This window comes from Python bivittatus, unplaced genomic scaffold (genome assembly GCF_059951505.1).
Source record: "Python bivittatus isolate LINGU-HERP-01145 unplaced genomic scaffold, Pbiv_v1 ctg000410_np1212, whole genome shotgun sequence".
Classification (NCBI taxonomy): domain Eukaryota; kingdom Metazoa; phylum Chordata; class Lepidosauria; order Squamata; family Pythonidae; genus Python; species Python bivittatus.
Window position 1 is genome coordinate 13,542,217 of NW_028277067.1, and position 22,107 is coordinate 13,564,323.

The window sequence follows — 22,107 nt, forward strand, 5'->3', positions numbered from 1 at the left end:
ATATGGATGCTTTTGAAGAAAATGAAGTCTTACAATGCCTAGCAGATTTTTACTCCTTAAAACATGTCCTTGGAACCAACTACTGAAGAAGCAGAAATAAATGCAAGTAAGAATTTTATATGAGATCACTGTCATATAAAACTCACCAGTACTTTATACACAATCCATGCTACTTAGAGGGGGACAGATGGGGGAGGCAATGTACTACTTCAGAACAAAATATTAAAGCACTTGAATAAAATATTAAAGCACTTGAAAATAAATTTTCACTGCATCAAATGCTAGCGGTGAGAACAGTCACAATGTATGGTGCATTTTTGTGTGATAAAACAATGACATATATTAGTTTTAAGTAAATATGAAGGTGAAATACTGAAGAATATAAGAGGAGTCTTACTGGAGTTTTACTGGATCAAGCCAAAGTCTAATCCATGAACAAAGAATCCATCTACCTATTCCTGTTTCTAATTTCCAGCATCTGGAATTGAAAGTAATGCTGCCTCAGGTATTAAAAACAATGGAAGGGAAAGCCATCAGAACTATTTTCACATGACATGCTTACCTCCAGTCAGTTGGCAAATGGTTTATTTAATCCAATTTTCTGGGTTTGCACAACATGCTAAAACACAGAATAACCACACAATCTGGGGTCACATGACATGTTAGGTTTAAAATGCAATTAGCCAGTTTGTCCTTCAGTATGTTATATAAATACAACCTGTGACATGTAGTCTTCCAAAGTTTTATCATCTTTAGATTTGTGCATTTATTTTTTTTAATCTTCCAAACTGGCGGCCTTCTAGGAATGACTTTCAGAGTTTAGCTATGTGCTGTTTGAAGATATACTTCATTTTACCTCTCCTGAATCTACCATTTAATTTCATTAGAGCTTTTATCTTCATAGAGAAGAAAATATTTATTTTCTTTATATTCTGTGTAATTTCATATACCACTTTTTATGACTCCTTAAGCATCGTTTTTCTATATACATTGCAAAGCTCCAACCAATGTGCTGTAATCTGTCCCCATAGGGAAACTCTTCAATGCCTCCTGATACTTTTGAGTGCCTTTTGTATGTGGGGTGTGTGTGTGTGTGTGTGTGTGTGTGTGTATAAGTGAATGAATGAATGAATGGGGCAATCAAAAATGGATAGTGAGAAACGGAGAGAAGGGCTCACAACATCAAAAATTATATCCTAACAAACATACTAGTCCGTTAAAGTGGAATCTTATTTTAAGGACTTGGCTTTCTGAGACCCGTGTATTTAAAAATTTTGGGGTTGCAAAAATCAGGTGATCACCATATGGCAGCAAAATTTCGTACCATGTATCATACACATAAATCAGTCTTAACCACCAACGCTGGAGTCAAAACTGCAACCTGAAGTTTACGAGAGTTCTGGGGAATGTCCCTTAACTCACCCCGTAATCAAGCCGGATACTGATCAGTCCGTATCTCTAGGACTTCTGGGAAATGTAGTTTGGTCATTCAATAAAGCAGGCAGAAGCCGGCAATTGCAGGTAACGGGAGGGAAAGTAAGTGAACCGAAGGGCGATGGAGTGAAAGAAAGCGGACAAAACGCAAAGAGAAAGGGAGCTTTTAGAAACGGATCTTGGGAAATGTGGAAAAGGAGCCGAAAAAAGTAGCTGGTTAATACTTCCTTCTAATATTAAGATGCTTAAGATACAGATTTAAAACTCTATTTAGTATATATTGTTGTGCCCTTATGGGAGGTAATACAACATACGTTGAGTCAGCATATGAAAATTTTCTAGCATCGCGGTTCGTATCCTTAAGAAAGAAGGATATTAAATCTAGCCTATGCGTGTCTCATTGAGCCGTAGGGCATTACGTTGCTTTGCCCTCCGGAGAGCTCTTTTCTCAGAAATCCTGGAAGTACTTTGGGGAGGAGAGGGGCTAATGCAGACTTTTCAGCTTTGCCAAATTAGGGGCTTCTGGGGACCGGAAATCACTGCGCCGGGGTACCGTCGGCGCTAGAAGAATCAGGAAGTTCCTGGGCTAAGTGTTGCCCTTGAACTGTGATGCTTTAGGTATGCCACTCTGCGTTTTTTTTCAACTTCTTCTCAAAACTGAAATTATTTGGGAAAATCACAAAGAGCCTTGTGGGTTTTCCGAACTTTACACTGCAGCTATCCTCGAGGGAGGATGTCATGCTTCCTCGTGGAGGATTTAATCATGGTTTGCTCAAGTAACAATGTACTGAGAGTAAATTCACAACCCTAACTGCCTTAACATATGACACTAAGCTAACATGCGATTGGCTATTTTGTGGTCAGGGCCTTGTGTAAACACAGCCACTCTCTGTGAAATAATTGGAACATTCAAATGCCCTGTATGATTGCTAAATACAGTATTATTAAATAGGAAGGAATGAACATGGTTTGGAAACTTGTGAACTTGATCAGGAACAACTTGGGCACTAAAAATATATAAGGATGAAGTGAGGATCCTGCTCAAGTGCATTTATTATAATACCCATCAGTTTAACTACTGGGGAGTCAGAGACTGCCTATACAAAGGTTTGGGTGGAGGGTCAGCATAAGCTTAAAAGTTTTGTATGCATGTCTCACTTTTCAGAGTCTGCATCAAATGCTTGTGGCTCTTGGGTTATGATGCCTTGTGGAGACACAACCGCACTTCCTGTTCTACGCACGATCAGACAAATGTCTAAATGGTGCATGAACAAGTAGGATAATCAACTTAATATGGTAGAATGGCAGGTGGCAATTTGATCTTGGCTGTGTGCACCTGGGTTGCCCCAAGGAAGTGTTTTTAAACCTTGGCAACTTTAAGATGCATGGACTTCAACTCTGCTGGGGAATTCTGGGAGTTGAAGTCCATGCATCTTAAAGTTGTCAAAGTTGAGAAACACCACCCTAAGGGATGATCTGTATCAAAACAAGGCTGTTCCATCCTGCTAATTCTCCAGTCTTTAAATCTCCAGGCTGCGGATGCCATTAGCCATAGAATGCTTTTGAAATGGTTGGGTTGGAAATCTTTAGCTTGTCAAGTGACAGAAGAACATTTGAAGTTTTTTACTCTGTTCTGGAAAAATACGTTTGTGGAGCCACAGAGCTTTATTTTGTCACTCAAAATAACATCTAAATAAAAACAGATGTAAAATAGATGTAACAACAGTAATATAAAACTAAGAGATGGCAAAAACATGTGAGGGTTAAGCACAATCCATGCCAGAACTCTTGATCTCTAAATGCTCACTTAAACATCATGCGCTTTCTTACTCTGCAAAAAGTTGTGCGGGGATCATATGGATTTAACGGGGCTGCATATTAAACAAGGCTGGGGCAGCTATTGAAAATATCTGTTTTCAGATCTGCTTTTCCTTGATCTGTCAAGAAGGCAGAACACAGAGCATCCTTTCATGAATGGATGAAATAGGATGAGGAGGAACCTTCTGGGGAAGGCTCTCCTATTGGAACTCTTTCCTTCAGTGGGAGAAACTTTCCCTTCAAAGCCATGTCTGTAGCCCTCTACAGCCCATCCCGTAAGATCCAATAGGGTTGGCATGGATCTCATTGAAAGAACATGTATCCCCTGCCACCATTCCAGCCCCCTGGAACAGTTATTATTTATTATTTATTTGAATTTATTAGCCGCCCAACTCCAGTCTTGTGGTACTGAGGAAGCATGCCTTCTCTGTCCCGGTCCCCCACCCCACCCCAGAACAGCATCACCCCAGAGATAAGGAAAGAGAGAAGGAAGGGGTGGTATACAAAACTGAAAAATCCCTAAAAACAGATAAAACATCAAACCGAATGAACAGCCCAGACTAAAACAATCTTATGAACAACACAAATCAAACGAAATAGGGGCTCTACACAAACAACAATACATCAACCCCAGACCTGGTTTTCAGAGCGTTTCTTATCTCTGGGGCGATGCTGTTCCAGAGGGTGGGGCCGGGCAGAGAAGGCACGCTTCCTCAGTCCTACAAGATGACAACTTTTAATAGTTTTCCTTCCAAGATCTGCATGGCCCAACCCTGCTGTTCTTCAGAAAGGCCATAACAACCTGGCTGTTCCCGCAGCTCTGGGCTATGGAGTTTTGTGAATCTATTAGTATGCTATATGACTGTTTAAAATTTTGTATTCCCTGGACAGTTGAGTTGTTTAACAATTAAGTGGTCATATAAATCCAATAAATAAATAAATACTTTTTATTATCATTGCAATATATTGAATATGGGACAAAACAATTGTCTGGAACTAGCGGTTTGGAATACAGTAGTATATTTTTCTGGGACTCCCCATTAACAAACAAGGTACAGTTCAGGATATTAGTTTTAATTTCTAAAGCAGCCTCTCACAGCCTAGGGATTCCTAGATGGATATGACTCCAACTTATATAAAGCCATGCTGGCTGGGGATAATGGATATTTACACATTTACAGGCTACCAAATTAGAAAAGGCTACTATACAGTTTCAAGGCCCAATTTTAGAATGGAATTTCCTTCTTGGTGGCACTCAGAAAGTACTCTGTACTCTAACTAAAAATCATCTTCTCCAGAGCATTTAATTAACTGGCTTTTTCTATGCCTGTCTTTCATTGGTATGGTTTTATTTCTCTCATTGCCCTTTGCTGCTTTTAAGTCTCTTGGTTGCTGCAAGCTGTTTTATATGTAGATTTCTTATAATCTGATTGTTTTATATTTCAGTTGATTGGTTTTTTAAAAAATTAAAAACAAAAGAAAGACATATTTGTTCCTGTTGTTAGCCACTTTGGATATCTTTGGGATAGAAAGAAGAAATACAAGTGTTAAAAAAATATTTTAAACATAATGCTTAGTATAGACTCCAACCATATTAAACTACTGGTATTATTCATGCATCATGTTGTAGTTCAGTGTTTCTCAACCTTGGCAACTTTAAGGTGTGTGGACTTCAACTCCCAGAATTCCCCAGCCAGCATGCTAGCTGGGGAACTCTGGGAGTTGAAGTCTACACATCTTAAAGTTGCCACGGTTGAGAAACACTGTTGTAGTTCTTTTTCCCATTTCAGTTAATGCTTGTTCATGTGATTTAGTTCATGTTTTCCTGAAGTCTTGTATTGTTAATTTAGGATTCTTTGAGTTATTTGTGGAACTCCATGATGGGAACAGAGGTGCCACATGGTATGGTAAAAAAAGTCAAGATGGCGGCTTTGGTTATACCGTCACAGACAACCCTGGATGGGAGTAAGGGATATGTTTGCTTTAAATCTGGAGTGAGTAATCTTTTGGTGATGGAGGTGGGGTCAAACAATATTTTGGGAAGGGCTGAGGACTGCAGTAAGCAGTGAGATGATGAAAATTAGATGACCCAAGTTGCACTCATGGAAGTGTGTGTGGGTTTTCTGCAGGTGGGTGGGAGTGGGTTTTTTAAAAAAGTGATGTTAAGCACATTGAAAGGGTGGCCAGACTGGTAAACAGGGCTGCTAATTTTTTGGCTATTACACTGCTGAAATTCAAAGGTGTGGTCAGAGGGGATGCGCTTAAGGATCCTGGGGCTGCAGCTTGCCCACCTTTGCTTTAAGCAAAATTAAAAATAAAGACCCCCTTGTGCTCACAGAACTATTTTCTCCATTCTTCCATGCATTACGGTTCTCCTGAAGACCTATGCTGATAATCTGAATTTACATTCCAAGTATTTTACCATCTTTTCATTGCATCCCATGAATTTATTAAAATATAGCAGATGTTGCTTATGCCGAGAATAAATGAATTAGATGCTCTGGTGCCACAACATTAGTGCAGTGTAGTCTTGAACCCTTTAAATTACAAGCCTTTGAAGAATGTAATTTGATATTGTGAAAAACTGGTTTAACTGCTGTGGGTCCCTGTGAAAAAGCATAATATAAATCAAACCAATCTTTATTCAGAAAGAAAGCCATTTTAATTTCTGTGCATTTGCTCCTTAGGAGGTGTGCTTTGAAGCACAATCTGGCAGATCTTTATTGGAACTGCTGTTTTCTAAGAGAAAAGAAAATCAGAGCAAGATAATATATTTGGGGGAGGGCATCATATGCTAGCATTTTCCAATTACTTGAAAGTTTCTGACACTGAAGAAAGCTGGGATTTATAATGTTTCATCTGAGAGTGCAGAATGTGATAAAATCATATTTTATAGGAAGGGTGATTCTATTTAAATAGTTCAGCAGGGGAACAATTACACAGGAAGATGGTGGATTCTTCTCTGGTGGATATGTTCAAGCAAAGGCTGAGCAGTTATCAGGGATATCTTAATTTGGATTCCAGGATGGTGGAAAAGATTGGACTCAATGACCCGAATCAGGAGTATACAATCAATGGCACTCTGATCATTGCTTAACTGTACCTCCAGCATCCATTGGAAAATGCCCAATAATAAGGCATTATTGAGTACCTCTCTTATTCTGTGAAAGAAGAAGAGAGAAGCAGGGAGAGATAATAGGAGGGGAGGTTTAAATGACAGTACATGAGTGGTAGAGGTAATGGGTGCTTATTAATAGAGTAAACATGCATGAGTAGATGAGTGTGATGTTGTGGCCCACAAAAGGCAACCATAAAAGAATGCAGTAGAAAGGTTCCCAAGCAAGATGTTTCAGTACAAAATGACCACTGGGCTACAAACTTCCTTCTATTTATCATTGACTTACAAGTCCTTTCCCAACTTCAGTGCTCTCTGACATGGCGATTGCTGAAAAATCTGATTTGAAGTTCACACATCTAAAGGGTGGCCAGATTGGCTTACAAACAAAACTTGCACCATCATGTGCTGCTTCTTTATTGCTATGGAAATTGTCTAATTATCTCCTGAACGACAGAACTGCTTGATTTCTGCATTGCAAAGGCATTGGCTCAGCAAGATTTTGCCAGAAAAGCACTCTAACCCTTCTTCTCATCTGTTTCAGCTTCAGCACCATGGATGTCTTTTACACTAGCGGTGTCCAGTTTGCTGAAACGCTTCAGGCTGCTCTGCCTGGATTGGAGAGTTTTTGGCTTTGGGTAACCTTTTTCGGCGATCCCAAATGCGTCTTCATTATTTATTTCCCTCTTGCCTACTTCCTGCTGGATAAAAAGGTTGGATTGACAGTGCTGTGGTTGGGCTTAATCTCAGAATGGCTGAACCTGATCTCTAAATGGTGAGGAAAAAACAAGGGTCAAAAGACAGCGTTCCAGAATTAGACTGGATTTGGTCCTGTGAATTGTATATCTTCGGTTGGAACTTAGCCATTGCATTTTCGGCATCAAGAAACAACTCATAGGAACAAGGGCAGTATAATTTGGAAATTCAGATTCCACAATGAGACAGTAACTTCAGTTCAATACAAGTTTTACTATCTGTGCTTTTGTAAGATGGGGAATGGTAGATTCAGCTTTTGTAATATAGAAGGAAGAGCCAGTCATCCAGGAACTAAACACAGAACTTAACTTAAACATTGTTTTGCATCAAGGAAATTTTATAGAGCTACCTCTAATTTATACAGAGGAAGAATCCTTTTTCACAATTTATAGTGAATGCCATAACTTTTGTGGCTGTAATGGCACTCACATAACAAAAATCAAATATATAAGGGAACTGACTTGTGAGAAAAGTCGGTGAGAAAGTGAGAAAAATACTTAAAGAACCCCAAGAAGAATGAATCTGTTCAGTGATTCTGGAAAGTGGGGAGAAGCAGAAAAACAGACACGAAAGGAATTGGAATATTTCATTTATTTGTTCGATTTATATCCTGCCTTTCCTTTGGAAGCCCATTACATGAGGAATCTTACTTCATTTATATCTCCACAGCATTATGTAATAGCTTGGACAGAGAAAGAATAACTCACTCAAAGTCTCCCTGTGGATTTCCGTGGCAGAGGTAGACTTGAACTTGGGTGTCCCCTATTCTAGAGTAACACCTTAGCCCCATATCGCACTTGGGACAGAGTGACTTGAATCGCAGCCAGTAGCACTCTCATTTGTTATTAACCAACAGTCCATTAGCACTGATTAACTGAAGTTTAGCAGAAGTTTTGTATAGCAGTGATACAAGTTTGGCTCTCAGAGGAATTAATAGCAAAGCTTAGAACAAATTTGGAACTCTTCACTCTTGGAACAAATGATCTTATTCTGTTCAGGATATAGAAGACTAGAATTGCTCCATTAAGAACGATGAAGGAGAATGACTTATAATACTGTAGTAGCCTTTAGGACCTGGAACATTTTGCAAGTTTGTGTATATACATGAATAGAGCTTTCTTGGAAGGAAAGGTTAAGTTGACCCTCACCCATGCATTAGAACAGTGTTGTCCAAACTTGGCCACTTTAAGATGAGTGGACTTCAACTTCCAGAGTTCCCCAGCCAGCATGGCTGGCTGGGGAATTCTGGGAGTTGAAGTCCACTCATCTTAAAGTGGCCAGGTTTGGACAACACTGCATTAGAAGAAGATTGCAGATGGGATGTAGAGCGATGCAGGATAGCTTGCCCAGATATATCTGGCAGTCACCCCCCATCTGCAGTTTGTGCATTTCATTGGCACATGAAGGGCTCTTTGTGTATTCCGATGTTTGCAAATAAAGTTCTTCTACATTAGCATGGGAAGGAGACTTTGATTTAATTGGAAAATGTTGTTATCTTTGTTTCTTACCATATCTGTTAGATATAGGCATGAGAGCTAGTTCTCACTGTAATAAGTCCAGTAGAAGTTAACAAAACAATGACCACTTGCAGATAACCCAGCCTTCACAAAAATGACAGGCTTCCAACCCCTTCTGCTGTAAGAAAACAAATTAGAGTAAATTGCCACACTAATATGGAAGAATATTACCACATTCTCTAAAATAAGAGTCAGCATGGTGTAGGGGTTGAAGCGTTGGTCTAGAACTGGGGAAACTGGTGTTCAAGTCTACCTTCAGTCCTGAAAGCTCTCTGGGTCATGTTAGGCCAGTCACATTCTTTCAGTCTAATGTCCCTCATTGGATTGTTGTTGTAGCGAAATACTGGAGGAGGGAGTGCTATATATGTCACCTTGAGTCCTAGAGGAAAGAGGTATATAAATCAAATGAATTAATGAATAAAACTGCCCTTATAAATGATAAAAGAGTAGTTGTCAATTGTAAACTGGTAGATAAAGTGGCAAGTAAACTTAAACTTCCTAGCATTTATTCGTATGTATGTATGTATGTATGTATATTTCCTCTTCCTCTTATATATATACTTCCTCTTCCTCTTATTTCCAAGGTTCTTATTTGGGGAACGGCCCTTCTGGTGGATATTTGAATCTGGATTTTCCAAGAAGAAGGAAGTTTTTCTCCGTCAATTCCCATCCAGTTGTGAAACAGGACCAGGTTGGTAGTCTGGCCCAATAGGAAATGGGTGTTGGAGAAAAGAAGTGTGGAAAGTTGATGTTTTTCAACACCCCCTCCCCCACCCCCAAAATACTGTCCTGTAAAGTTTTTGAATACTGCAGTTACTTTGCTTTTAGTTTCAACCAGTTTCCGTTTGGGTAGATCAATGTTTTCAGACTGACTGTGCCCACCATGGCAGCTATTGTGTGAATAGGCAAGGCTATCCCATGACAGCCATTTTGTGAGGATGGCTACAATTTGTATAATGTCTGGCCATCCTGAAGCCCATAAAATATGAGCACCCTATTGGGTATGTTGGTTTGTACAAATTAAATGGGGAAGAGAGTGAAGGAGGAACTTAAATGGTATTGTCAATTCCTGATGAGATAAAAATATAATATTGGATCTGACTGGAAGTTGAAGGGGTTTTTTTCTCCCAACTGTTGATCTGGTTTATGAATTCAAGGGACAATCTTACACTGAAAAGGAGCAAATGGACAGATATCTCTTGCATGGATGCCTTTGAAGATAACTTTAGCTATTGTCTGTCAACTTGGGAAGGGCAGAGATCATCCATGCTGCATACCTAATGAACGTTAACTCCTTTTGTAATACTCCCCAAATGGTGCACGCTTCAACAATTTTTTGAAAATGTGCTTTAAACATTGGACAAGCCCAGTATCTCTCTGTTATGTATCTAACCAATCACATGTTTTTTCAATCTTCTGCACATGCCTGAGAAAAGATAGCATTACTTTAAGAGTTGACCCCTTAAAAGAGTGGCATCTTTTTTCGGGCATGCAGCTTGCATGGAAGCATGAAAAGGAACTTGGTGCTTTCATTAGTAGCAAAGAAGAGCTGTTCTTGCACAAGGTCCAAAAGGTTCCTACTCATTTTTGATACTATACTTAGATGCATTCAATAGGACTTCTCTCCCTTTTCTTTCCCTCCAGTTCCATCCAATTTTGCCTCCCGCTTTCTCTTTCCTTACTTCCCAGGGCAGCTACTCTTATCTTATCTTATCTTATCTTATCTTATCTTATCTTATCTTATCTTATCTTATCATCTTATTTCAATTTATATAGCTGCCCATCTCAACTGCATGACTCTGGGAGGCTTATAACAATTTAAAAATGCAAATATATATATATATACTGTACAATCAAACCAATAAAAACATAACATCAGTACAAATTAAATTAACAACTTCCACAGCTGGGGTGTAAAAACAATCCACATTCCGCTGTATAGGCTCTACTACTCTACCTTTCTTATCATACCTTCCTCCTGTACTTTCCTTCTTTTTTGCTGTTTTTGCTACATAGAGGGAGTGGAATGTTTTTCTGTGTGTGAGTGATTAATGTTGTGTGAGAAAGAGTGGTATATATAAGTGGGAATCATTTTTATAAATGGGTACCTTGTTTCATAGGCAATTAATTTTAAGCAGTGATTAATTAATTCCAATTTTTTTTTTTTTGTCCTGGTCCTTCTCTTTTAAAATGTGTCTTCCAGCAGATATATGCTTGTGTTTGTGTGTGTTTGTGTGTGTGTGTTGTACCAAAAGTCAGGCCTCATAGGCCAATCACAATATATTCTATAAATTATTATTTTTTTCAGAGAAAATGTTACTGTACCTGGGAATGTTCAAAGGAAGTGTTTAGAAGAAAATGGCAACCAATTTGAACATTTAATGTAATTTATATAGTAAGTTGCCCGTGTGACTTAGCTTTTGGTACACCCTGTATATGAACACACACACACACACACACACACACACACACACTGTATGTGTGTGTGTGTGTGTGTGTATATATATATATATATATATATATATATATATATATATATGTGGAGTCCTTGGGGTTCTCTGAGCTTGGTTCTTTTCTTGCAAACGTTTCATTACCCAGCTAGGTAACATCTTCAGTGCTAAAATGGGATGGGGTTTGCTCTCTGTTTATGCGCTGTGGCCTGCCTTGCCAGTGCTGGTAGGGGTGGGAGTTTTGTTTTGCTCCTCTGGTAGTTCCTTGATTGGCATATGTTTGCTGCTTGATTGTGTGCCTGGCAGTAATCTTTGCTTATCTGGGTGATGATTGCTGGTACAGACACATAGAGATTAACAGCATCTACATACTATTAAAAAGAGACAAAAGACCAGAAGATCGCCTCACCAGTAATCATCACCAGCAATCATGCTGCTTTCATCACTCTCTTCCCCTGCCTCCCCATGGACACTGACACTACTGTCTGAAGGCGTTAGGCTACGATTCCCATCAATCCCAGCCATTGAGCACTGGTTGAGAAAGACTGATATAATTTCTAGGTTAGCTTTTGTAGGGTAATTATGAATTAACTGTGGAGGTGTGTGGCCCCAGTTGAGTGACACATGACTTCTGCCAACCAAAGGTCATGCTTAAAGCAGAGAAAGGGTAAAGAGCCATACCTGATATTGCAGGAAGCTTTGTTTAATAGATTTTTTTTTTCAAACAAGCCATCAATTTATGCATGAGAAGCTTCTTAAAAATCCCTCCTCTTCTCTTTGATTATTGCCATCATGCTTGAAGTATATTAAGTACAGAACTGTACATTACAGAAAGAAAATTGTGCATTCTACTGGATAGCTGATAATCTAAATTTTAGAAAAATGTAGGTTCTGAAGGAAGTGAACCATAGAAAGCTGATAAAACTTCTGCACTCCAGATGAGAAAGTCCATGGGGTCATTTCCTGTTACCCTCTTCTCTAAATAATTACGCAATACCAGTTCTTTTATGTGCTACTAAACATAAAACAGCATTCAGGTATTTCTACCTTGTACTTTTAAATATCTTTCTATTGCCATGCTATTTTTTTCTTTCAATTTACATTTTTGAAAGTGATGGGCTCCATATCTACTCCTTAAACACAGTGCTCATTAATCTTAAATCTGTGGATACAATTGATCAGATAATCTCATTGACAATAATTAATAATATTAAAATCAAGTAATCAAATTAACTATGTGATAACTAGTTCATCTGAAAACAGAGGTATCTGTTATCTATAGATCACTAGTTAATTTAATAACAGAGATAACTATGTGACATAATTATGTCTTTCCTTTACTTTTTTTCTCTTTTACATGGATGGCTCCATGAAGTCATTAGCAACCAGAGAGATTTTATTTCTTTTTCTTTTTCCTTTTTTGCAGGCAGTCCCTCTGGCCACTGTATGATCACTGGTGCAGCCCTGTGGCCAGTTGTAAGCATTCTGACCAGACAGATAGCCCAGAAGTCCAAAAGGTATATGCTGTCATCTTGACAATTCTTCCGTTCTGACTTACAGTAATTGCTTGTTTACATACTAATATATTCATTTCTTTCATGAATCTTCTTCCAAGGAGTACAAGATAGCATATAGACTTTTCTCCTTAAGTCAGAACTGTTGGTTAAGAGTATCATGCAGATTTCTAAAAGTATACTTTTTGTGGAGTTGCTGTGACTTTTATAGGATTCAGGAGCCTTTTTCAACCTGCAATAACTCACCCCGGAAACTGTCAATAGATCCAGATCTATGTCCTTCCAGCTTTTGCTTCCAGCAAGACTGGGCATACCCTATCACCACAGTGATGGTGGGAGTAATGTTGCGAAATAGGCAAGGACACATCATACACATGTGCCAGGCAAAGATTTGGATTTCTTTTTTATGTTGAGATTGGAGCCATGGATTGTTTCTTTCAAATACATCATGTCTGATTGGTTGATTGATTGATTGATTGATTGGACGTATATTCTGCCTTTTCTTCTGGTGCTTAAAGTAATATAGATAGCCTGCTCTCCACCCATTTTTTTCTCACCATTAGTGAGGTAGTGTAGGTTGGGCTGAGAGGTAGCCACTGGCCTAAACTCAGTCAGTGAAGTTTTGGGGTCATAGCTGGGTCTCGAGCCCCGAGGGTCACAGCTGCTACATACCTTTGGCTTTACCCTATACTTTGTGAATGTTTTGTCTCTTAAAATGGTGGGAAACTACTGCTGCTTGCTGTGGAGGCACTGGGGCCTTGATTTGGTCTGCAGTATTGACTCCTTTAAAAGCCTCTTGTTGAAGTATGAAGCACTGACTCTCTTCCAATTCCCTGCATGCAGATCTCCTGCCATCACCACTGTGACTGAATAGCAGGGCCACAACATTGTATGGTTGACACCACAGCAGGGAAAGTCCCAATGGCTTTTCCTTCCAGATCCCTCCATCTCCTATCAGGCAACCTCAAAATCTATGCACATTTGTCAGTTATAACTTTTTATGAACTGTTACTATCATCTGTGCCTGGTTCCCTCCCCCCCACCCCCAGAAAACAAAAAGAGACATCTTTTTGTCCCCTGGTTTTGAAGGTACCCCAGTCCCTTGATTGTTATGGCTGCAGATTCTGTAATCTTTCCAGCTACGATACTGCTTTTTGGAGACAAGATTTCCAGAACTGGACATAGTGTTCCAAATAGAGGAAAGCCCTTGGCTTTCAAACAGACAGGAACCCCTGCATTTGAGGAAGGATGAACAGTGAGGTGCTCTTTTCTGGTACATTCCTGTGATTCTTTCAGTTCTGTTGGTAGAATTGGCCTCACTAGTCCTCTAAAGTAGGAGCAATCCAGGAGTGAATGCTTGCAGACAAGGAGTGAGAATATGAGCTTCTGGATTCTCTGGATTCAGCTGATGCAGTTGTGAGCAGGCTCCCATCAAGATTTTACTAACTTATCAGCAGTAGTGAAGGCAGCAGAAATGCCTGCTTCTTCTCAAGGTATTTCTAGGCCCAATGAACTGCAATTTCCATTTGCAGAACAACCTTAGCTAGGCATCTCTCGCATACATATGTGTAGAAAATCCTTTGTCCTGTTTTTCCTTAATTTGAACACACTTTGTAATTTGGGACCTGGCAGCTCTAAGGCTGTATGCTTTTGGGAGAGGCAAGAGAGAGAGTTCTCAATCCACGTATGGAGTTATTTGGTGTGCCATTTTTCTTCTCCCATTTTACCTCAACAGCTGGATCATGAAGGCAGTGCCCTTTAAGGTTTATTTCCTCCTCTTGCTGGCTGTTGGACTGTCACGCATCTTCATACTTGCTCATTTCCCCCATCAAGTCATTGGTGGCATTTTGGCAGGCAAGTACATCATGAAAGTTAGCAGTCTGTGCATGTACACTGTGCTATTCTAGGCTCTTAGTTTGCACACATATGGCAAAACAGCATGGCCACATGTTCTGAGCTGAGAGATGTCAGCACAGTTTTCTTAAGACCCCTTTGGAAATTTCTTTTCAAGACTAGTAAAAGTTCATCTCAGTTGAGAACATTTCCACCTGAAACCACTTGCCATAGGTCATCTAATAGGGCCATCAATATAGTTTCTTTCCTGTACCCAGGCCTGAATCCTGACTGATCCATATAATCCATTTCCTCCAGGATTCCTTGTAATTGCCAGCCAACTACTTTCTCTACAACATTCCCCACAAAGGGATGGTTGGAGACTGGGTAATAGTTATCTAAAATAACCAAATCAAGCAATAACTTCTTGAGGAGGGGACATACCACTGCTGCTTTCAGGGCAGGAAGCAAGTGTTCCTCTCTCAAGGATGTATTCATCACTGCCTGAATGGAGCCTCCTGTGTCCTTCCTGGAAGCTTTCATTGGCCAAGTGGGACAGGCATCAAATCCACAGGTGATTGGACTAACATGTCAGAACACCCTATCCACTTCAGCATCTTCCAGCTCCGACTGATCTTAGATAACTACAGACGATAGAGTGCCCAGAAAATTCTTTTTAGTCTCAGATCAAAAATATTGCCAGCTTCTACATCTTAAAAAATGTCCTTTTGCCACTCCCCCACCCTAAAAACATAGTTATTAATTAAGCGATGTTGTGAATGTCTTATCCTGACACCTGAAGGCTGTGAGGGTCTAGATGGGGAACCACAGGCTTCAGTTGAACCCTGGCAAGATTGAGTGGCTTTGGGTTTGGGGCCTGCTGGTTCTAGAACTACACCATCTTTGGTGCTGGATGGGGTGGCATTGCCCCAGACAGACCTGGTGCACAGTCTGGGGGTCCTCCTGGACTCACAACTCCTGCTTGAAGAGCAGGTGGCAGTCATGGCTAGGAGGGCCTTTGCACAGTTTAGTGTTGTATGCCAGTTGTGCCTATTCCTAGACTGGGGGGCTCTGTTCACAGTCACTCATGCCCTAGTCACTTCCTGATTGGAAGTACTGTAATGTGCTCTACATGGGGCTACCCTTGAAGAGTATCTGGAAGCTTCAGCTGCTGCAGAATGCAGTGCCGTGAGCAGTTATGTGTGCTTCTAGAACAGCATGTTACACCTCTGCTCCGTGAGCTGCGTTTGTTGCCAGTTTGCTTCCAGATCCAATTCAAGGTGCTGGTTTTAATCTTTAAAGCCCTTCATGGCATGCAATCAGGTTATCTGAGGGACCACCTCTCCCCAATATATCTGCCCATCCCCTCAGGTCTGATAGAGGAGGCATGCTGCGGGTTCCGTCTGCTAGGGATCTATGCTTGGTGGGTCCCAGGAGGCAGGACTTCTCTGCTGTGACGCCCACCTTATGAAACATTCTTCCCCCAGAAATGAGGTTAGCTCCATCCCTGCTAATGTTCAGAAAGTCCCTCAAGACCTGGCTTTGTCATTAGGCTTGGGGGTCCCCGGGGACTGGTGAAATCTTATGATGGCTCCATCACTGTGGCTGATTCACTGTCTCTTGTGCTGTGTGGTTTTATTTTTTAATGATGATTGCTTTATATTTTTAATAATGATTGCTTTATGTATTTATTGTTTTAATTGATTGTTGTACGCTGCTCAAGTCACCCTTTGTGAGATGGGCAGCCATATAAATGTGATAAAAAATAAAACAAATAAATAAATAGTTATTCCTAACTACACTGTGTGCACAATTATTAGGCAAGTGAGTATTTTGACCATATCATCATTTTTATGCATATTTTCCACCTCCAAGCTGTATAAACCTGAATGTTTATTGGATATAAGCATATCAGGTGATGTGTATTTGTGAAATGAGGGAGGGTGTGGCCTAAGGAGATCAACACCCTATATCAAGGTGTGCATAATTATTAGGCAGCTTCTTTTCCTCAGGCAAAATGGGCCAAAAAAGAGATTTAACTGACTCTGAAAAGTCAAAAATTGTAAAAAGTCTTTCAGAGGGATGCAGCACTCTTGAAATTGCTATGATATTGGGGCGTGACCACAGAACCATCAAACGTTTTGTTGCGAATAGTCAACAGGGTTGCAAGAAACGTGTTGAGAAATAAAGACGCAAATTAATTGCCAAAGATTTGAGAAGAATCAAACGTGAAGCTACCAGGAACCCATTATCCTCCAGTGCTGTCATATTCCAGAACTGCAACCTACCTGGAGTGCCCAGAAGTACAAGGTGTTCAGTGCTCAGAGACATGGTCAAGGTAAGGAAGGCTGAAACTTGACCACCACTGAACAAGACACATAAGTTGAAACAGCAGGGCTGGGCCAAGAAATATCTGAAGACAGATTTTTCAAAAGTTTTATGGACTGATGAGATGAGAGTGACTCTTGACGGACCAGATCAATGGGCCCATGGCTGGATCAGTAACAGGCACAGAGCTCCGCTTCAACTCAGACACCAGCAAGGTGGAGGTGGGGTACTGGTATGGGCTGGTATTATTACAGATGAGCTAGTTGGATCTTTTCGGGTTGAAGATGGACTCAAAATCAACTGCCAAACCTACTGCCAGTTTTTAGAAGACACTTTCTTCAAGCAGTGGTACAAGAAAAAGTCTGCATCTTTCAAGAAGACCATGATGTTTATGCAGGACAATGCTCCATTGCATGCATCGAAGTACTCCACTGCGTGGCTAGCCAGTAAAGGGCTCAAAGATGAAAGAATAATGACATGGCCCCCTTCCTCACCTGACCTAAACCCTATTGAGAACTTGTGGGCCCTTCTCAAATGGGAGATTTATGGTGAAGGAAAACAGTACACCTCTCTGAATAGTGTCTGGGAGGCTGTGGTTGCTGCTGCACAAAAAGTTGATCGTCAACAGATCAAGCAACTGACAGACTCCATGAATGGAAGGCTTACGACTGTTATTGCAAAGAAGGGTGGCTATATTGGTCACTGATTTTTTGTTTGAAATGTCAGACATGTTTATTTGTAAATTTTGAGTTGCTTGTTTAATTATTCTCACTTTAACAGATGAAAATAAACGAGTGAGATGGGGGAATTTTCGTTTTTCATTTAGTTGCATAATAATTCTGCACGCCAATAGTTGCCCAATAATTGTGCACACATAGATATGCTCCTAAGAAAGCCAAAACCTCACTTTTACTTTCTTAAGTATTCAGATTTGAGGTTTATTAACATTTTGGATTGACCGAGAGCACTGTAGTTGTTCAATAATGAAGTTCATCCTCAAAAATACAACTTGCCTAATAATTGTGCACGCAGTGTATGTGGTCACAGGAATGCAATGGCTCAATGTCTGGAGAATAGCTTATGAAATTATGAATTTGATGAAGAAATTAGATATCCCTTAAATTAAGAGTGGCCACATCTGGATCTATGTTGACGAAGATTCTCAGTCATCCTGGTGGAATTATCTGGAGGTTGAGTCATGGCAACTGGACTTCTTTTCTTTTGGTTTGATACGTTTCGCTGCTTGTCCAAGCAGACTGAAGGAACTGCTTGAACAAGCAGCAAAATGTATCAAACCAAAGGAAAAGAAGTTCACCTCAACCTCCAGGCACATCTGGATCTCTTGGTTAAATCCTTGAATGATTTGTAGTAGGTACCTAAGATTTCTTCATGCTCCGTTGATTTAACATAGCAGACATAATATGATTCTCCATCCCAGTTTGAAATAAAAGATGCTTGAGATAACCAAGAAGGGACTTTCATGTCGAAGCATGATCACCATACAAGTTTCTAAGCTTGTCATTTTAAATTCAAAATGTATGTTTTATAACCAGTAGTCTGGCTGATAGGCCTCAGGTTTCAAATTAAAAGAGCAAAGTAGATACAGCAAGCCTGACATCTGCCCAACTTTGCCTTAGTTGGGGTGGACTACCTACATTCCACCAGGTTGCTCTCCAGCATTCTGAGATACTTGCATTTTGCTGATTTCAGATTTCTTAGGGTTTGAGGTGGAATGGGGAATTCAAGGGTGGAGATCAGAATGGTTTGCTTCGCAGGGACTTCCAGTTTTTAAACTTAAAATCCTCCCAAAATCCAAAAAGGCAAAAATAAAATTAAAAATTCAGCCCTGCTGCTTCTAGTGATATTACCATATCACCAAACTCCGAATTGCAGTCCGGGCTCCCCATAGGCTGTTGACCTCTGCTTTAGAACACCTGAAGATTAAGGCAATAGATGTGGCAGTTTATACTGCAGCTTCCCTTTTCCACCATCTCTCTCCAGGGATCAGTCTAGGATGGCTGCTTCAATCCTGGGTCCCACTGGAAAGAGGACTCCGTTTCTACCTGTGGGCTTCATTCTCCCTTTTGCTAAGTGCCACAGTGATTTATTGGACATTGATTACTCTTGGCATCGATCTCAACTGGTGAGTTCCTTAAGTGCAAAGAGATGCATGTGGTCCTCTTTTTCACAGGGTATCTGAATGTCTAACAGCCTTTCCTAACTAGCAATCTTTAGTGGAACCCAAAACATGCTAGCTGCAGCATTAGGATCTTGGCTGTTCTCTGTATTTCCTGGTGTTGTGCACATGGAAAAGAGCAGAATAAGGTTGCTTAAGTCATGCCCTCGGGGTGAGATGAGGCCAACATTATGAGGAAATCAGGTTTAACTGGTGTTGCGATGTTGTTCTGCTATAAATACACGAAGGAAACAAGCTCTCAGTTTTGCAGCCTGTGTTTCATGTACTTTCTAACCCTGAACTTCTTAATGCTTTTCTTAGCTTTGATGGGGAGGAAAAGAAGCCATCCATCCACATAAGCGGTGGGTGGATTATGCAACTATGCAACTGGTCTCTTAAAGACCCCTTTCAATTCTGTCATCTCCTTGAAAGATCTTCCCCCAACTGCCAAGTATATTCAAATGAGAAAGGAATGTTCCCTCAAACATTTGTCAGAGTTCACTTCTAAAAAGAAAAATCCAGCTCACCCATGGATACCACAATTTGTGGCTTTAGAGATTGAGGGAGATTCTAGAACTACTCAGATTTCAACTGTTTCCTCCTATAGACATGGTTATAGATAACTTTCATATGCCTCTCTCATGTTAATGTCTTCTTCAGGTCAATGAAGCTTGCAATGAAGTGGTGTGAAAATCCCAAGTGGATCCGCATGGACACACACCCATTTGCCTCCCTGTGTCGTGATGCAGCCACAGTCCTTGGACTGGGACTGGCCTTTCACTCTTCCTCCTATACCCAACTCAAACGTGAGAGGCTTGGTTGGCTTCAGAGGGGATGGTGTGCCATCCTGGCTCTTGTCATGCTGTACCTCCTAAGTGGCATTGCCCAGCCACAAGATGTGGCTCTGTGGTATGGGCTGAATTTTGTAAAGTATGCCAGCTTCCCATGGATGGTAATTATACTGCTTCCCAAAGCAGTTCAACTACTGATCTCTCCAGGAACGCCATCTCACACAGAGTAGCTAGTTTTAGCTTGAAATATTTGTTCTTTCCACACAGATGTTTTATATTGAAGGAGATGCTGTGTTTTCCTCAAGATGCAGAGTTTGTTCATCCACAGGCTAATATGGTTTCCCTTTTGGCTTAAGCCACTGTACCCTATATCCTTAATTGTGGACACTTGCTTTGTTCCTATCTGTGTAACCATGTGCTTCTCATGTATACATGGGGCTTTTATTCATATACACGTCTCAAAACTGTTTCCTCTAAAAGAGACTTTTGCAACTGAGAAAGAGGAAAGAGGGTTGCACAGTGATGCCATGGAATTATCCTCATGGGAGGAAATTACAAGGAAGATAGTATATCATTAGATTATGTCAGGGACATCTCTTCTTCACTTAACCTAGAAAAATCCTATAATGGAAGAATACACAAGACGATGTAACTCAACTATAGTGTACATTCAGAAGATCTCAGGTTCAGTCTCCAGCATCTCCGTGGAGGGCTAGAAAAAGTTCTCCAGTTAAATCCATGGAAAACTGAATTAGATAGATCAGTAATCTGTTTTTCTATAGGGCAACTTCCTGTACTTCTAAGTGCCTTGTCTTGCCTTAGTTTACCCAACAGCTTGAGGTCAAAGTCCTGTCGCTGACCAGCATAAAATAAGTCTTTCACCAAAATGAGGTAGAAACTGTTGTTTCTTGTGTATCAAAGTTCAACATTATTTGATGTAATAGGAAATGTCCCTGTTGAAGGCACGTCTTCTGCTCTATATCCAAAATAAATCAAGACAAGACATGCTGCATTACTTTTTTTTCTGATCCATAAACTCTTCCTGGAGCACACATAGTTACTCTGACATGCTTTCAGTTTTTCTAAAGATGACTCGTTCATTCTGGGTTAGCACCAGGGAGCTTCTTGGAAGGGCTGAGCATCCACTTCTCAAATATTCTGTTGCTTCCTGGTATTGAGTTGGAATGTGTTCCTGATTTTTGTGAGCATGGGTCCTCACAATGGCTGCTGTATGAGTAATGAGATCCCATATTCATAGAGCACCTTACAGTTGTTCAGGAGGAAACTCATTCTCTTAAATCTGTGAAATACTGCAAGAGCTACATATGGGAATCCAGAGCTACAGCAGCCCCAAATATGCTTCTCCAGCATCTTCTGGCAGACACTACCCATTCCCTTCAAAATAATTTGGTTCCATTTTCAAAGCACTCTAACCATCCAGGTTTCTCCTAATGGTTAACTGATTTTTTTCCCTCTCTTGCAATGTAAATTAAGTTGATTTAGCATCTAGTTCTGCCTTCTAGAGCAGCAAAAGACTAATAGAGACCTCTACTTTTAGAAAAGGCATAGTAGAATCTTTCCCTCCTAGTGTACTCGGTCTTCTTCCTACGTGTGTGTTTTGCACTACAGTGAAGCAGGTGGTACTGAAAATTATAATTTCATTGGCACCCTTGATTCAGGGCAGGCCTGCCCACCAAACAATGGAGAAATATAGTCTCAGGGTATCCCATAGCTGATTTGCTATTTTAAAAAAGATGTTGCAGTAAATCATGATGTTCAAGTTGGTGTTTGCAACTGGTTGTATGATGTGTATATTTATGATTAATTCCTTGCAGAGTAGCTGGAGCTTATTTACTTGAGTATGATATTTAATAAACTTATATTAGGTGGCTATTTCCACAGATGAAACTGCATTTTACCCACCATCTCTCTGATATTCAGTGAAAACAGCTGGAAACACACACACACACCAGCTCACCCAAGGTTTCTGATGATCAAAGGGGCAAGTGAGACCACCTCTCATTTGCACTACATTGTGAGCAGTCTTTAAATATGTTCATTTTTAGAAGCTATTGTCATAAACAGGATCATTTCTGTAGCCGTTTACCGGTCTTCTTACTCCGGATACCTTGCTCTCCATATGGCTCTGTCCATGAACAAGAGGACGATATCTTCAGGTCTAAAAGTCCCTAAGATTAGCAGAAATAAAACACTCTCTCTGAAATCACAGAGCATTTCATGATGGAGCCTTCACAGAATGCTCACTTCATTGTAGAACCTAACAGTCTGTGGCAAAGTAATGGTGTTTTCAAAGAAAAGGCACAGCTGGCTAGCATCCTAAATAAAGCACTCCATACTGCAGTTATTTGTGGCTG

General features: G+C 40.3%; 1 protein-coding gene across 3 annotated transcripts; it reads left to right on the forward strand.

Moving 5' to 3' along the window:
• The first annotated feature begins 1,433 nt into the window (after window positions 1-1,433).
• On the forward strand, window positions 1,434-22,107 carry G6PC3 (glucose-6-phosphatase catalytic subunit 3). Of its 3 annotated transcripts, none has more exons than XM_025169227.2 (7): window positions 1,434-1,521; window positions 6,912-7,142; window positions 9,225-9,331; window positions 12,517-12,607; window positions 14,340-14,458; window positions 18,767-18,908; window positions 19,602-22,107. In XM_025169227.2, the coding sequence occupies exons 2-7, from the start codon at window positions 6,922-6,924 to the stop codon at window positions 19,960-19,962; spliced, it is 1,041 nt and encodes a 346-aa protein (XP_025024995.1). In that variant the 5' UTR covers window positions 1,434-1,521; window positions 6,912-6,921; the 3' UTR covers window positions 19,963-22,107. The 3 variants fall into 3 exon arrangements, with proteins under 3 accessions (XP_025024995.1, XP_025024994.1, XP_025024996.1); XM_025169226.2 differs by having other exon boundaries at window positions 1,470-1,536; XM_025169228.2 differs by lacking the exon at window positions 1,434-1,521 and adding an exon at window positions 1,898-2,052.